The following is a 17,051-nucleotide window of genomic DNA, read 5'->3' as shown; positions in this document are numbered from 1 at the left end:
AGCTCGGGGCAGGGTGGCCGGAGCCGAGGGGGGTGGGCGCCCGGGTGGGAATGAGCCACTTGGGGGGTGGAGGCTCCCGGGGATGCTCCTGAAATCTTAGCCTCAGAGGCGGAGCCCAGGGCGGGGGGTCAGGTGGGCCCCCAGGCAGGCTGGGTGGTGTGGGCTCCACGCCTCGGGCAGGGCCCCTCGGAGGATGTGCCGGGCGGCCCTGGGAGGCCAGGGCCGGGGTTGAACCATGGCCAAGAGGTAAGTACAGTCTGGGCACCGGGGCCATGGCATTCTCGGAGCTCCTTCCTCATTCCTGGCCCTGTGGGAGTAGCTGGACCCCGGCGTCCCGCTGCAGCCACCACCGCGGATTTGCTTACCGTCTCGCAGGGAACCGGGGCCTCCTGCCAAACGGCCCAACCCAGGCCTGGGCCCCACAGGCCCCACTAGCCACCAAGTGCTGGCCCAGGCCACCTCCTGCTCCCAGAGGGGGAAACTGAGGCCAGATAGTTGGTAGGGCCACCCCAGAGTTTGTCCAGGCCTGAGTGTAAGACGGGATGGGCTTGGGCTCCAACGTCAGGACTTTTTGCATCCGTCTCCCCATCTCCACACCCTACGGGGACACATCCTCCTCCGAAAGCCCACCTGGTGGCCCCTCCAGCGGGATCTGGGTCCGGGGCCAGGCTCCGTGGGTGCCCCGGCGGGCACAGTGTGGACAGGGGCTTGTTTGATCAGCACCCGATGCCAGGCTGCCGGGACAGCGGGCAGTGGCCAAACCGGCCCCGCCACATGCCTTCCGGCCCTCAGCAGGAATGCCATTCATCCCCCTGTGCTCACACGGTTACCACAAGTGCGGAGGGCTGGTGGCACCCGGGCCTCCAGGGAGAAGCAGCAAGGCCTGATGGCCAGCCGGAGGCTGCCCGGCTCCCAGGGGCCTCGGGCTGCCTTCCCACGCCCGGAGAGGGCCAGGGGCACCCCAAGGGGGGCACCTGGGCAAAAGCCCACCAGACCCACAGGGATCCCGAGACCAGCTGGGGTCAGAAGCAGAAGAGAGACACAGAAGGTGACGGATGGGACCAGGGCCTCCTGGCTGTGGGTCCTCCCTGCCAAGCCCCTGTTTTCCTAAGAACAGGCCCCACCCAACCCCATGAGCTGGCTCTGGCACCACAGCCATGGCCTCCTGTCCCCATGCCCTGAGCCCAGCCTGTCCAGAGAGTCCTCAGGGTGTGCGTCCAGCCACCACCAGTGGCCCTTGCTGGGTGCGGTGGCCCTAAAGGTGCCTGGACACTTGTATGACTCAAGGCATCACTTGGGACCTGGGCGAGGTGTGAGGACGGAGGTCCATGTGCACGGTACCTGCGCAGCCTGCAGGGGGTAGGGAAGGCAGGAGGCTGGGGGGCCAAGGGGGCTTGGGGCTCAGGGCTCGACCTCACTGCACGGCACCAACATCCCCACCCCCAGAGGGAAGAACCGCAGGGGCGTCGCGTGGGCTCCACACACACTCGCTTCTGATTCCAGCTTTATTGGAGCCGGGCGCTCCCCTCCAGGGAAGGCGGGACACAGCGCATCGGAAACCCCCCAGCTCTCCCGGGATGGGAGCGCTCCAGGGACACGCAGTGTCCCGACCGCCGCCGGCCCACCCGGGCAGCGCTCACCCCCCCTTCGCCCGAGGGAAGAAGGAGGAGGGTCTCGGCGGAGGCACCTGGACAGTGCGCTTGACTCGATGGCATCAGGGGCCCCAAGAGTCCGTTTCAAGCAGAAGGAGGAGCCTGGCTCGGGGGACTGCACGGGGCTGTCCCCTCCCTCCAGTACCCAGTGTAGGTCACAATAATTTAAAAGACACGATAGACACTTCAACGCTATATAACAATATAAGTTAACCAGGTTCCTTAGCAGAGGGTACCGGGCCTGTGGACTCGGGAGTGTCCGGGGACCCGGGGACGCGGGGCCGGGGGCGGGACCTTCACGGTGGCCTGGAAGTGCCCGGAACAGCAGCTGGTGGAGCATCCTGGCATCATCGGGGGCACGCGGGGTAGATGCCAGGGCCAGGGCCCAGACGGTGTCACTCACCCCAGGCTAAGGTCTAGCCCACCTGGCTTGTCAGCTGCCTGAGGACACATTTCCACAGGTTTCTGCAAGAAAATACCCGAAATGCAGGGCGGGGTGGGAGGGGCCCACAAGCAGTGGAGGGCACACCAGAAGCCGGTGGCACATCATCCTTGCTGGCAAGTCACCTCCTTATGCCTCAGACTCCCCAAGGGAGGGTGGGAATGTTCTCAGGGGGGTGGTGTTCACCTGGGGGAGGTGCCTGGGGGGCAGACACCTGCTGGGACAGCAGGCGGGGCCCTAGCCGAGTGACACCCTGGATCCAGCCTTCTCAGCACTGGAGTCAGGGCCAAAGGAACAGGCCTGGACAGGGAGGCCACTAGAGAAACCCCGGCAGGCGCCTCTGGGGGTGCAGGCTCCCCGTGCAGCTGGCAGCAGGGGAGGAGGGGCACAGCCAGATTCTTCAAAACATGGGCACAGTCTCACACCACCATGGGTGTCCCCAGAGCACATCTTCCAGGGTCAGGAGCCCTGGCCAGGAGGTCAGGACATCTGAGCCAAGGCAGGAGCCTCCGCTCATAACTTCGGGGTCTCTGGCTGATTCTCGAGCCATCCCAGGCCTTGGTGCGGGTGGACACCCCTGAGCTGCCCCCACTGACAGCCCACTGCCAGCACAGAGCTGTCCTAGGGCTCTGGCTGGCTCCGGGCCGGGAGTGGGCTCTGTAAACTGAGGGCGCCAGGCTGGCGGGGGTGCGGGGAGGGTGACAGCCTTAGGAGACAGGGCACTCCTGGAACCTGATGTGGGTGACATTTGGATTTGATAGGGTTTTCAGAAAGAAGGGTCCCTGTCCATGGCTCTCCTCGGAGGCCCTCTCGGGGGCAGGGCCAGAGGGTGCTGTGCACAGGGCTGCTCCCTCGGGTCAGACGCAGGGACAGGAAGCAGAGGGCCACGGGGTGCACTAACACGGAGTACAGTCAGGACTGGCTATGCCTTAGTGCTAAGAATTCTTTTCCGATACTAAGAGAACATAAATAAACCTTGTCAACATCCGCCCAGACCACCCGGAGGCCCGGCGGCTGCCACGGCCGGAGAAACAGTCCCGCGTGGGGTCGGCCGGCTTGGCATTTCCAGGTCCCTCGAGCCATCGGTGCCACCAGGTGGGGGAAGGGGACGCTCGGAGTCTTGCCACTTGGCTTTCCAGGAGGGTTCACTTCCCCGGAGAAAAGAACAGAACTCACTGGGCCCCAAGGGACAGCAGTGCCATCGGCGTTGCCCTCTCGGCTGACCGGGTCTCGGGGACAGCTCTGCCTGGGGAAACGACGACGAGAAGGGTGGGAGGGAGCCCCGGGGGGCGGGGGCCAGCGAGGGGGCACCCTGAGCCGTGTGCCGAGCCGAGCAGGGCGCTCACTTGCAGGTGAAGACCTCGGTGCGCTCGCTGCAGGTGTTACACTTGACGAAGCAGCACCAGTGGAACTTGCAGTTGCACTGCCACACCTTGGTGTACTGGTGCGTGTTGTAGCCTCGGCCGCAGCACATGGTGTCGCAGCCATCCGCGCCCGGCGACGTGCGGTTGCACAGGCGGCCCTGCGTGCCCACGCTGCCCGTGGCCGCGTCCTCCTCGCAGTAGTTGGGCGACTTCTCGATGTACACCAGGTCCGTCTCCATGGGCTTCTGGTAGCTGCGCAGCTGCTTGATGCGCAGGAAGGTGGGCTGCCGCAGGCGGCTGGCTCGCACCACCTCCACCTGCACCGCCGCGTTGTACTTCTCCTTGAGCATGTGGCCCACCTCGCGGAACTTGGGCAGCGTGGTCCAGCACGTCTTGGTGGTGCACGAGCCCGACACGCCGTGGCACTTGCACTCCAGCTTCATGCGCTCCTCCAGGACCTGCGGGCGGCAGGGTTCAGGGTGTGCAGACCCCCCATCTCCCACCTGGATGCCCCACTCCCACCCCTCCAGGACCTGCGGGCGGCAGGGCTCAGGGTGTGTGAACTGCCCCCCAATTCCCACCTAGGTGCCCCACCCCTACCTCTCCAGGACCTGCAGGGACAGGGCAGGAGCTCAGGGTGCCTGGGCGGCCCCCACCTGCCCTAGCCTCCACCTGGCCCGGAGCTGGCTCCCCGACTTCCAGCTGCAGGGCCACACTGAGTGCCTCCCCTTCCTGAGCCTCCGTCTCCTCCGTGTAACAGGGCTGCTGACCACAAGTCCCTACTGCAGAGGACCCTGTGAGGGTCCGGTGAGAATGTCCAGAACTTGGCAGATCATAGCACATGTTTACCAAACCTGGTTCACTAAATTCTCAGAATCCTTCCCGTCGATGCACTGAAAGGGAGGCTGAGGCTGGGGAGCCCCGGCGCGCTGCAGCTCACAGGGCAGCACATGGCGAAGCTGGTGCTGCACCAGCCAGGTGGGGAGGAGGGGCCGGACGGTGATCCAGGCCTGGCAACAGTGGGTGCTTACTAATTGCAGATCTCCTCCTCTCCATATCTGTACCCCCTGCCCTCGTGCCTGGGGTGGGGCCTGGCATGTAGCTGGTGCTTAATAAATGGCTCTTCAGTGAAAGCCTGGGGTATGCACGGAGCTCTGTGCGTGTCTGCAGAAGGACAGAGGGGGTGGACAAGCAGGGGCTGAGGGCACGGGTCAGCGAGGCCCAGGTGTGCCACCTGCTGGGAAGCCGGCCCCCGACACTGTTGTTCTTTCTCCCCAGCTCCCCAAGGGCCCGCCATGGGCGCAGCTGAGTGTTTTCCTTGGGCCTCCCTCCATGCTCCCGGAAGGCCGATTCCCAGAGCCAGCCCTGACCCCAGGTACTCATTTACCTGGATCGAAAGAGCCCTGCCAGCCAGTCTGATTAAAGATGGGGAATCATTAGCTGCCGCCCCACGGCTGCAGAAGGGCCATTTGTCAGCTGTCCGGGCTCCGCTGGCCTCACTTGGGGTGTCCAGCCCTGGGGGATCTCGGCCACCCCCTGCCCCCTGGGCCAGAACCCCAGCCCAGCCCGGACTAGCAGCCCCACAATGAATGAATGGATGAAGAGTGAATGAATGAAAGGAACCTCCCCCTGGCCGCATGGGGCTCTGGTCCTCAGCAAGGACCTCGGGGACCCACAGCCTAGCACGGGGAACAGAAAGGGAAGCCCATGCACACCAGCAAGTGTGGGGGCCCTGGGGGCCGCCCCTGCCATGGGATGGGGGCTTCCTGGAAGAGGGGTGCCTGCATGGGGTGTGGATGGAGAAGGGGGAGTTCATGAGGCAGAGAGGAGGGTGTTCCAGAGGGTCCAGGGCAAGCAAGGTCTGCAGAGGACAGGTGCAGCCCACCTGAGCATCATGTGGGTGCTGGTGGGCTCAGTCGGGTGTCCTGGATATGGGGACTGGCTGGGATTCTCTGCTCCAGCGTCCTGTGGGTGATGTCCTGGGGCAGGTGGGGAGACCCGGGAGGCTGGGATGGGGATGGGGAGGAGGAGGGGGAGGCTGGTGGTCCACCAGGGGAGGGCCAAGCTGGGGAGGGCCCCAGCACCCCTAGGAAGGAACATTCCGAGCTGGAATTACAGGGGTGTCTGGGTGGGGAGCATGGACCAGAAGCCCACTCTGGGGTGGGGGGTCTAGGTGAAGGGTGGGGCCTCCCTCCAAGGGAAAGCCTCCTGCCGCTCTCCCCGCAGTCCTGTCCATCTGGGTCAGACCTCTCTTGCTCCTCCCTCCCCCTTACCCCACGTTCATTTTGCTTCACCCTCCCCCATCGCCAGCAAGACCCTCCCCCACCAACAGCCCCTTCAGGAAGCTTCTCTCGCCCTGGCCACACTGCCTGCCTTGTCCGCCCCTCAGGCCGAGAGCTGACCAGAGGGATGCCCCTCTCAGAGTCCCCGTGTGGGGAGCAGAGCACCCCACCCCAGGCTGCTGGCCCAGACGGGCCATGATGGCCTGAGACCCGCCAGGGCTGTCCAGGCCGGGTGGTCCCCGCGCCCCCACCACCTGCCTCCTGCCCACCCACCCAGGCACAACCAGACCCCGCACAGCCAGGCCCGGGACAGCCGGCAGGTGAAGCCGATTGGGCAGCTGTCTGCAGAGCAAGGAGCCGCATCCTCGCTTGGCTGGGTCCCCCTGGGCCCGAGCCTCTCCTGGGAAGTGATCACAGGATTCAAGAATGTGCCGTTTCCGTCTCCAGCGCCCTCGAGATAAGAGTGACAGCGATGGTGGCGCCAGCCCTGCTGCCCCAGGAGACCACCTGGGAGGGTGCAGAGTGACCCGGCCTCGCCCAGAGGAGTGGGGCCTTCGTTTCCCCCAGACCCAGGTCGTGTGGGGGTGGGGTGGGGGCCTCCAGGGAAAGGCCAACCTGGCATTCTTTCTGGAATAAGAGCGTGGTCCGTGCCCTGAGAACAGTGCTCAGTTGCCGGCCAGGCTGGGGGGTCACGGCATCCTGGCGCCCACGGAGGGCACTTCACACCCAACTCGGGCAGCAGCCTCGGGCCACGGAGGGTGGTGGCGCACACCCTGTGCCGTGGCCCGCCTCACACCCTTGTTTCTAGGTGGTGGCCTGGCCCTCCGTGGGTGTGCGGGGCCCTGGGGGCAAGGCCCACGCCGGGTTCACCCTCTCACCCCGGCCGCAGTGTGAGATGGGCGTGGGCCTCAGGTGAAGCACCCGGGCCGTGGGGGCCCAGGGGGCCAGCGGCTTCTTAGCTGAGGACTTTGCACAAGTGACCCCTCCTCGGACCCTGGGTGCTCATTGGGACAATGGGAATGATGTGCCCCCTGGGGCAGGACCAGCCTGGAGCCTAGATGTCAGGTGGGGCCTGTGCCCACCTGACGGGGTCCTGCCCTAGCTCCCGATGCTCGGGGCCCACATCAGCGACGGTTTGAGACCTCCATCCCCCGCGAGAGGAGCCCAGAGCCATGCCGACCACAGCCCAGGCCTTCCCAGCTGGACAGGCTCCTGCCTTACGGGGTCGGTCCATAGGAAGATCTGCTCAGACGTCGTCTCCTTCCGTGCCTGCTGCTCTCGCCCCTCCACTCAGGCCCACACAGCAGGGCAGCTGCTCCGTAAAGGCCACGCTGCCCACAGCGGGGCTGGCCAGCGCGGCCAAGGCCTCGATCTCACAGAAGCCGGTGTGAGCAGGTCTCCTGCTCAGCCCATCTGACCCTGGCCCACCGGGCATGTGGTGGGCTGAACAGTGTCTCCCCATTCGGAACCTCAGGATGTGACCTCATCTGAAAATAGGTCTTTGCAGGAGTATCTGAGGCTCGAGATGAGGTCATCCTGGGCCCCAGGGCGTCCTAACCCCAAGGACACATGTCCTTGTGAGGAACAGAGGAGAAATCGCTCAGAAGTGGAGACCTTGTACAGGTGGAGGCAGACAGGATGCTGAGGCCACACACAAGCCGGGGAGCCCCTGGAGCCCCCATGAGGCCAGCAGGGTGCTTCCCTGGAGCATCAGAGGGAGCCCGGCCCTGCTGACACCTGGATCTAGGGCTTCTGGCCCCAGAGCTATGAGAATAAATCTCTGGGGCTTTGAGTCATCTAGGCTGTGAGACTTCCTGTGGCACCAGAGGGCTGGCTTCCCACTCAACTTGCTGAACTCTGGGACTCTGGAGGGGCAGGGGGGCCTGGACCAACTATGATGGGGACCAGGGCTCCCAGCACCCAGGTGCCCAGTGAGGATCTGGACTCAGTTCTTCCAGAAACCTCAAAAGCCGGGCCCTCCAGCCCACCCCAACCACCATGATCAGTGCCTCTGGGGGCAGAAGGACCCCTACCCCCCAGGGTCACTGCTGCCACCACCAGTGATCCCTGCCAAGGCCTCAGGCCACATGTGTGCCCCAGGGCTCTGGGAGGATAGTGGGGGGCTGTTGGAGGACAGGGGGTGGGGGGGTGCGAGGTACATCACTATGCACATGAGCAGAGGAGGCTCGGAAGGGGCCTCGCAGACAGGGGCAGCGCCAGCACCAGAATCCCATCCTCGGACCCGGGTACAGCCCTTCCCTACAGCCCCCCTGCCCTGATGGGCCCTGACCCCCTACCTGGCTGCTCCCCTACTCGCCATCTCACTTTACAGCGTCACGGTTCAAAACCTGACGTGCTACACTGTATGTTGGCAAATCGAACTTAAATAAAAACAAATGTAAAAAATAAATTAATTTTAAAAAAAGAAACGCCGACGTGCTGATCCTGCTACACTCAGGCCCCCCAGCCCTCGAGCCGCTAGCGAGCGTCACTGCCTCGGGGACCTGCCGTGACACCTGACGCCCAGAGGCCCATCCAGCGCGCCAGCCTCCCCGCCTGCCCGCCCACCCTGAGCTGGGCCAGAGGCCTCCCTGCACAACACATGTGACCTGAGGCCCTGCCCGCAGCCCTGCCCCTGCTGCGCTGGTCCCCCCACCGCTCGCAGGGTCCCTCCCCACATCTCTGCTGCCCACGGGACGCTCCCCCACCAATGCCTCCAGGAGCTCAGGCCTCTGGGGGCCTCTCCTGTGAAAGGGAGACCGCGAGCTCCTCCTCCCAGGGGTGCTGGAGAGCCCCCCCCCCCCCCCCGCCGGGACCTCAGCTGCCACAGAGGCTCAAGGGCAGTGGTTCCGTCCAGGGCTTCGGTGCACCTCCTCCTCCAGGGAGCCCTCCCCACACCTCCGGGGAAATGAGCCTCGCCTACCCGCGGTGTGTGAGCCCCTTGGAGGCTGCGTCAGGCCTTCCTTTACTCGTCCGCCATCCACTCCTTCCTTCGGCAAGAGTTTAATAACCACTGACTGCTCTGCATCCAGAGGATGAAGTCGATGCCCTGGCCTGGCGTTCAAGGCCCGCTCAGGGCCAACCTGTGCGGACCCCTTAAGCAGCCCGCCCCGGCTCCAAGGGCCGGCTCCCTCGGCCTGTGCTCCTGTCGGCACCCGCTCATCCTTAGAGGCTCTGCGCCGACGGCAGCACCCCAGAACCCCTGCTCCCTCCCCGGGGTCTCCAGCCCCCATCCCCCACCGCCCATCATGGGTGCCGCCCAGCAGGTGCTCCCACCGGGGTCCCAGCCCGGCCAACGCCTGGCACAACCCGGGGCCCAGGAGCATTTGTCGAGTGACCGAGTGAGCAGCTGGTGGCCTCGGCTCGGGTCCCCGGGGCAGAGGGCAGGCAGGAGTGTCCCCCGCCTGCAGAGACCCACAGGCCCTGGGGTCGTGGGCGCGGTCCCCGGGCTGGGGAGCCAGGCCCGGAGAGGCGTTCCGCTCGGCTGGCGCCCTATCTCGGGCCATCTTGCCGCCACGGTGGCCGCGCCTCCCCGCCCAGTATCTGGGGCCCTCATCTCCCCGAGGCGGGGCCCGGCTCGCCCCGACATCTGCCCCAGTGCGGCGCTGCCCCACCCCCCGGGGGACGCTGGCTGCTCCTCGGGAACCCCCTGGCCGGTACTTCCCACCCCACTGAGAACACTCCTTCCTCCAGTCCGTCAGCGCACTTGGAGCCAGAGGCCACCTCCTCCAGGAAGCTTTCCGGGCCTGCTGGTACAACCCGTCTGCTCCCAGGGCGGGGACACGTGGCCCCGGGGGCCTTCCCCACACCCCACACTGGCTCCTGGTCTCAGCCCTGCGGCCCAGCCTCTGAGGGCCGCATGCGTGTCACCTCCCTGCTCCCAGTCTCGAGTGGGAAGGGTCAGGCCGGGTCCTAGGGCTGCCGGGAGCGTCAGAGGGATGCCATGCCCAGCGCCCCCACACATCTCTGGGGTTCAGGCCCCCAGGGAGCCCTGGGAGAGGCTCCGGACAGGGAGAGAGCCCAGGCCAGGCCGCCCCCCCCACGCCCTGCGCCCCGCGTCCCGCGCCCCGCGCCCGCCCTACCTTCCTGCCGGCCTCGTTGTTGTGCAGGTTCATGAGGCGCCGCGCGTTCTTCTTGATCTCACGGGCGTCCACGAAGCGCCGGGAGAAGTCGATGCCGTAGCGCACGTCGGCGGAGCAGCCACCCCACTTCCAGCCCTCGGCCTGGTTGTAGTAGCCCTGCTTCTCGCGGTCACAGCCGCAGTTGCTCAGGTTACCCTGGCTGCAGGCGGCCGTCACGGCGTGGGCCACCCCGGCCGCGGTGATGGCGTAGGTGAAGGCCGCCTCGCGGCTCCCTGCGGGGCAGAGGGGGCGCCGTCAGGCCCTGTGGTGGGACCCCGGCCTCGCCGCTGGCCCTCCCTGAGCCGCTGGCGCCCCAACGCGGGGCCCAAGGATGCGGATGCTGGCCGATGGGCAGCGGTGAGGACGCTGCCTGCTGTGTACAGAGGGCGCTCACCGCACGCCGGGCTGGAGAGGCGCAGTGCCCCCAACCCTGGGAGGGGGCAGGTGGGTGTGTGCCCTGTTCCTCCCGCCCCTTGCCCCTCTGCCCTCTGCTCCCCTGCCCCCTGCTCCTCTGCCCCATGCCCCCCTGTCCTCTGCCCCCTGCCCCCCTGTCCTCTGCCCCCCTGACTCCTGCTCCCTTGCCCCTGCCAGCCTCCGGGCGCTGCCCCACGGGAACAGCCTCTTGTGCTCATCTCCGAAGGGCACTCACCCACCTGCCCAGAATCAGCAGAACCAGCAGAACCCACACTGCTCAGAGCACCCCACCTCCAGGCTCTTCGCTGCGGCCTCCCCATGTCTGACCACCACCCACTGTCACCCTGTCATCACCAGGCCCCAGCTGTCACGGAAGGTGACATTAGGCCTTAGGAGAGGGGGGTTTCACGGTCCCTGCACTCTGCACACACACCTCATGTCCTCCTCTCCTCCAGCACCCCTGCCCAGTGCAGAGGCCCCCCCTCCCCAGCTGCCTAGACTTGGGCACTAGTCCTCCCCGGCTCCCTCATGCTCCATCCCCAGCCAGGGGGTGCAGAGCACAGGTGGGCACCTGAGCTGGGGAGGGAAGGCCCTCAGTCCCCCGCCCAGCTGCCTTTCCCTCCCTCTCTCCCCGTCCTCTGCTCCCAACAACTACCCTTCCCTTCTGGTGCTGTTCCTGCGCTCCTGGGGGGTCTCCTGGTCTTCATAATGGAACTTCCTTCCCTTCCCAAATCCTACTGAGCTTCCAAGGCTGGTTCAATGCCTCCTCTTCCAGGCAGGCTTTGCAGACTGCCAACCAGAAGCGGGCCCTGGGTGGCACCCTCCCTCAGTCACAGATCTGACTCTTGCTGCGAGTGATGCTGCCCACCCCAATACCCCGCTGCTCAACCCTCCTGGTTCCATGGGGGCCCCTGGCCTCCTAGGTGGATGGGTCCAGGGCTGATTCTCCTGGGCACCCCGTCACCCCAGCCTGGTCTCTCTTGCCCACAATCCCCGAGGTTCCTGGCAGGCCACAGGCAGGTCTGAGTGGCCCTCAGCAGGTGGCACTGTGGGCATGGAGCTCAGTGATGTCCCTGTGATGGGACAGACCCCGCACCTGTGACCTGGAGGCCCCAACACGCCGCCCAGTGTGTTGGGCCCAGGCTGGCCGCTGTCCCTGTTACTGGGGCTAGAGTGATCGCCCCAGACTGAGAGAGGGCTGAAGGTCAAACCATATCCCTTCCATGAACATCCATGAGGCACCACCTGCATGCCTGCTGGGAGTGGCCTTAGTGTGTGTTCTGGGGTCCACTTGCTCACCTGCCAGTCTGCTGGGGGAACTCACCCACAACCTCCCGTTCCCCTGGGGGGCTCTCCTTCTGTCCCTGGGGGGCTCTCCCTCCTGGGCTGAGGACCAGGGTAGGACTTGCTGGTCTCGGAGGCCAGTGCAGAGGAGGCTTTGGTTGACCTCCGCCGCCAGGAGTGGCCCCAGCCTCCTGGAAACGTCCCTCCTCTGACAAGAGCTCAGGGAGTCTGGTGTCAGGCGTTCCTTCTGCCCCAGCAAGACCGGGCTCTGCAAAGGACACAGGCCGCCATGGCCTCCTGCCCAGCCTCGCCTCCTCTCTGGGCCCTGCCCGCACCTGCCCCCTGCCCCGCCTGGGGTCAGTGCACAGCCACCCGGCACCTGCCAGCCAATGGCCTGGGGCTCAGCTCTGGGAGAAACCTCTCAGGTATAGTTGCCCCTTGGGGAGGGGGCACCAACCTCTGCACCGTCGGGCCGGTTGGGGGCTTCCAGGCAGACATAGGGTCGAAGACAGGGACAATCTGGGGCTTGTCCTCCCCAGCTCTAGATTAGGCCAAGGCGATCTGAAGGGAAGGGCTTTGGGCTATAGAGCTCCCTGCTGTTGGTGTTGCTCAAGCCCAGCGGGGCCTGCCAACACGGGCGCATGAGGCATGCGGGCCAGGAGGGCGTGCGGTCAACTATGTCGGGGGATCCAGGAGAGGAGGTGACCACAGGGCTCTGCGAGAAGGGGCGCAGGGGCCATGGAACCTCAAAGGATGTCCCCAGCTGCCTCTAGGAGGGGGCTAGTCAGGGAAGGCTTTCTGGAAAGGATGACACCTTAACTAAAGCGAGTCTTCACAGGAAGTTAGAGTTAACTCCCTGGGAGTGTGTATGAGTGCGTGTGTGGTGTATGTGAGCATGTGTGCATGTGGCATGTGTATGGGGACTGTCCACGTGGCGTGTGGCTGTGGGCAGTGGGTGCGTGCCCTCCTGGCGGTGGGCATGGCAGGAGCAAAGGTGCAGGTGTGAAACAGTTTGCTGATCTGGTTCCAGAGCGATGAGCTTGAGAGTAATAAGGAAAGAGGCCGCCGAGATCTGGGGGTCAGGGTCAGTGTCGTGGGCGGCCAGAGACATCCCCTGAAGCAGATGGTACTTTCTGTCCGGCGTGGCCTCTCTGCAGTGAAGCGACTTTGGGCAGAAGAGACAGGAGAAGAGACGCAAACAGGCGCCCCTGGGGAGGAGATGCTGCCTTTGGACCACCTGTGGACCTTGGGGCTCAGCGACCCGCCGGCAGGTGGATGCGGGCCTCACAGAGGGCAGGTCACAAGCTCGGGGCCCAAAAGGTGGGGTGGAAACCTCAAAGGTTGTGCAATCACACCAAGAGGCCTGGCCGATGGAGCCACAAGTCCCAGGACCCACAGCTAGGACGCTGTGGGCGTTCCCTCCGAGGTGCTGGACCTGCCACCCAGCCTGCCTCTGCCCCAAACTCCCACGTCCTGCTGTCCCGAAGCCCCCCGGGCAGGCAGGCAGTGCTCGGAGGATGTTTCTCGAAAGCCGCCCTTGCACCCTCTGTGCGAGTTCCTGGCGTCCCCCGGCTTGTACCCATGCCCGGCACAGACTCCCGGTTACTCATCAGTTACTCACAGGGCTGCCACTCCTACTAATTCCTTTTTTATTTGGTTTTAATGAGCCAAACCCTCTGTCTCACTGTGAAGACAAAGGCGGAGGTGATCGGGGAGCCAGGGGTAGTTTGCCGAGAATCACGGAAGGTGACGTTAGGCCTTAGGACGGGGGTTTCACGGTCCCTGCACTCTCCACACACACTTCATGTCCTTCACACGACAGCCCCCTGGGGTGGGGGCCACTGAGCCCTTCCACAGACCTGGATGCGGGCTCGCAGCGTGTGTCGGTTTGGGGGCCTGGGGACCGTCCCCTCCCGCAGTCCTGCCTGGGGCCTCCTGGCCAGCCCCAGGGGCGCCGCCTGGCATCCTCCTCCAGAGGAGAACAAGTGGGCACTGGGTTTAGGAAAAGCCCCTCCAACCTGTGGTCCTTGCTCAGTGACCGCTGGTGGCTCCAGGCCTCTGAGGTGACCTCAAGCCCCTTGAAGCCCGGCCCCACCCATCCCCACCTACCCCACCCCCTGCAGCCTAGCTGGGCCAGGCCCCCCCAGGGGGCAGATACAGCTGCCCACAGCACACGCCACTGTGCCTGAGTGCAGGAGGCCCCCCTGAGGTGGACGCTGGCCCGCCGCTACCCGGAACACCTGCCCAGGTCCACGTGTCTATACCACCCTGCGCTCTGGACGCAGCAGGGACGCACCTGCTCCCGGGAGCCCTGTCAGCGTGAGGCACCCTCCTCTGGCCGCTTGCCAGGCCCTTGCCCTCGGGCTGTAGGGGTGGTGGGCAGGACCCATGTCTGATTACTTTGCGTGCCCCCCACATTGTCCACAAGTCCCGCACTCAGGCAGGTCTGGGGCTGGGCGCTTTACACGCTTTGCCTCCTTTATCTCCACAGCCATCCCCTGAAATCAGTCCATTTGCTCAGACCATCTCAAGGAGGGGAACACGGAGCCAGCCTCAAGGAGGGAAGCATTTTGCTCCAGGTGACAGGGGCAGCGGCCATCAGAGCTCAGCAGCTGCTTCAGGTGTGTCTGGTGATGGGGAGCCGGGTAGAGGCTACACGGGTGGTCTCTGGGTCCAGCAGGTGTCCTGGAGGGGCGTCCCTTAGTCCCGGGAGGCTCAGAGGCCCCTCCTGAGATTCAGAGCCCACGTCTGCATGGATCTGCACCCTCGGACACTGGAGCCAGCAGCAGTATCCAGTAGGATCCCTGGAAAATACTAGGAGCAGGCAGGCCTTACATTGGCTGCCCCCGCCCCTTGCCTCGTAGCCTCATGAGTCCCCGGGGGGGGGCGGGTCCCTGCACACGCTGGTCCTGAGACAGGCTGCTTTTCTTTCCATTTCCTTGTTCGGCAGGTCAAGGCAAGAACCAGAAGCCCTGCGAGGCCCAAAGTTCCAACAAAGCAGAGAGAATAGCGGGACACCCAGGGTGAGACAGGCAGGAGAGCCGTACCTGCTATGTGGCTCCAGGCAAGTCACACACCCTCTCTGAGCCTGTGTCCCCCTCTGTAAAGCCCAAGACTTCCAGGACAAGCCTGGACATCACTCCACTCCATCCCAGAGCCTGTCAGCCCTGCCCAGCTTCCCCCTCCACGCATATTCTAGAAAAATCCAAAATATCTAGAGCAGTAGAACCTTCAGAAACCACTGCCATGTGGGTAAACTGAGGCACCGGGCCACCACCACCCCCTCGGGGACCACCCAGCACTATTCTTTCTTTTGTATGGATTGTTCAAAGTCAGGCCCCCACGGACCCTGCTGGGGACCAGGCTCAGAGAGGGGGGAGATGCAGCCCCCCACCCGCTTCATGCCCTCACGATGCCAGCCATGCCTTGACGCCCAGGGTGAGGGGCCTGCCCAGGACAGCAGGACCTAGACCACCCTGTCAGCCCCTCGCCTGACCCACGGGAGGACACTCAGGGCTAGGCGGATCTCTAGGAGCAGCTCCTAGAGGGGACAGACATGCCTCCTGAGCAGAGCGGGGCAGACCTGAGCTCCCGCGCCCTCCCGAGGCAGAGCTGAGGGCCGAGCCACCCCCCCCCTGCCAGGCCGCAGATGTTCCCCTCTGTCCACTCAAAGTTGCTGCCACTTCGAGGTGTGGCGTTCTATGTTTAGAAGGCCGTAACTGAGCTCAGGGTGACCTGATTAACTGCAGGTCTGGGAGGGAGGGTGTGGACGGCACTGGGATCACTCTTGGAATGTGAGCCGAGACTCTGGGCCCCCCCGAGCTGAGGACCATCCAGCGCCGTCCTCTCTGTCCCCACCTGGGAGCAGCTCACACTCCCAGAGAAGAGGTCAGAGCCTGACACCTCAAGTTCACGTCTAGACCCCCAAACAGGCCAGTTGGGAGACCTCGGACCAGTCAAGGGGCCCTTCGTGCCTCAGTCTCCCCACCTGCCAAATGAAGATAATGCTCAGATACAGCCAAGCGGCCGTGCCAGAGGGCCCCGGGGACAGGCCTGCCCCTCACAAGTGATACGCCACACCAGGATCTCCGTGGATGTACCTCTGCCCACCTGCACACACGTGTGGCCCCGGGCGTACATCTGGGCTTGCACACCACCATAGCTCCCGTGAGTGTGAGCAAGTGCGTGCCTCCACGCACATCCCGTGCTTGTGGCCAACACCGTTCAGTTCCCCTTGCCCCTCTGCCAACCTGTACTGGCCCCCCCTTAAATACGGCATTCTCTATAACTCAATAATAAAAAGGCAAATAACCTATGAAAAATGGGCCGAGGATGCAAAAAGATGTTCCTCCGGACGGTAAACAAACCCCAGTAAGCTCGCGGAAGATGCTCAACGTCACGAGCCATCAAGGACCCACAGTGAGATGTCACTCCACCCCCACCTGGGGTGGGGATGAAATAAGACAGACGACAATAGTGTCAGCGCAGACGCAGGGACACCTGAACCCTCATGCGCTGCCGGGGTCGGGGCCCCGGGGGGTGACAGATGACAAATGCCATAGCCCCTGTGGAAACACATAGGCAGCTCCTCAAAGGGTTAATCATAGAATCGCTACAGGACTCAGAAACTCAGAAACTCAGGTGCAGCCCTGAGGGAAATGAACAGGTGTGTCCACGCAGAAACTTCTACGTAACTACGCCCCAGCGTCCATCAGCAACGAACAGATAACCAAGAGGTGGGCTGGCCCCCAAACGGAGGAACCCCCAGCCATGGAAGGGACTCAAACACGGACACACGCTGTAGCACGGAGTGAAAGACGCCAGTCGCCAAAGACCATCTGGTGTAGGATCCCACTGGCGTGAAGTTTCCAGAACAGGTCCATCCCTCGGGGACAGGAAGCAGATTAGTGTTGCCAAAGGCTGGGGGCTTGGAAGATGATAGCCGAGGGGCACAGGGTTTCTTTTTGGGGTGATGAAAACGTCCTAAAACTGAAGGCGGCGATGGGTATGCAATTCCATCAAGAGACTAGAAACCACGGAATCGGACACTGACACTGATGAATTGTGGGGTACATGGATTGTGGTCCCACAAGCTGTCAGGAAGACACACAGCCCTTAGTGGTTTTTAGGGGTTGCACATGACCTGTCCTCTATTTAGACACTCACAGTTAGGATGCTGGGCTCAGAGGAGGCAGGTGACTGGCCCAAGGTCACCTGCAGGCCAGCCATGGAACTGGGATCTGGGCCAGGACCCCAGAGTCACACTCAGACTGTTCCCCACCAGCCAGACGGGGAAGGCGCACTGTCCTGCCTCCCACCCCGGCTGGCTGGCGTCAGCCCCTGCCCTCCTCTGTGTTACCGTCTGGCCCCAACACCGAGCACAGCCTGCCCTCCTGGCCAAACCCCCAGAGCCCCAGGGGTGAGGCCCCAGCTCAGGGCTGAGCACCCAGCCAGGGCGCCAGCGGCTGGGAGGGGGTCCCCCGAGAGCATAG

The 17,051-nt window shown here is 64.4% G+C and overlaps 1 protein-coding gene across 8 annotated transcripts in view; it reads right to left on the bottom strand.

Annotated features, from left to right (window-relative positions):
• Nucleotides 1–1,491: 1,491 nt before the first annotated feature.
• The window catches only part of WNT7B (Wnt family member 7B), a 49,558-nt gene continuing 33,998 nt past the window's right edge, over nt 1,492–17,051 (bottom strand). For 3 of the 8 annotated variants that reach the window (XM_025456506.3, XM_025456497.3, XM_049115242.1), the window contains exons 3-4: nt 9,823–10,094; nt 1,492–3,916 (exon numbers count right to left, since the gene is read on the bottom strand). In XM_025456506.3, the coding sequence (XP_025312291.1) occupies nt 3,437–3,916; nt 9,823–10,094 (752 nt within the window). In that variant the 3' untranslated portion in view covers nt 1,492–3,436. Of the gene's footprint in view, nt 3,917–8,037; nt 8,122–8,663; nt 8,731–9,822; nt 10,095–17,051 lie in introns of all 8 variants that reach the window. The other 5 variants (XM_049115244.1, XM_049115246.1, XM_049115243.1 and 2 more) reach the window with 4 other exon arrangements.

This window comes from Canis lupus, chromosome 10 (genome assembly GCF_003254725.2).
Source record: "Canis lupus dingo isolate Sandy chromosome 10, ASM325472v2, whole genome shotgun sequence".
Classification (NCBI taxonomy): domain Eukaryota; kingdom Metazoa; phylum Chordata; class Mammalia; order Carnivora; family Canidae; genus Canis; species Canis lupus.
This window is presented reverse-complemented; position numbering and strand designations above follow the sequence as displayed.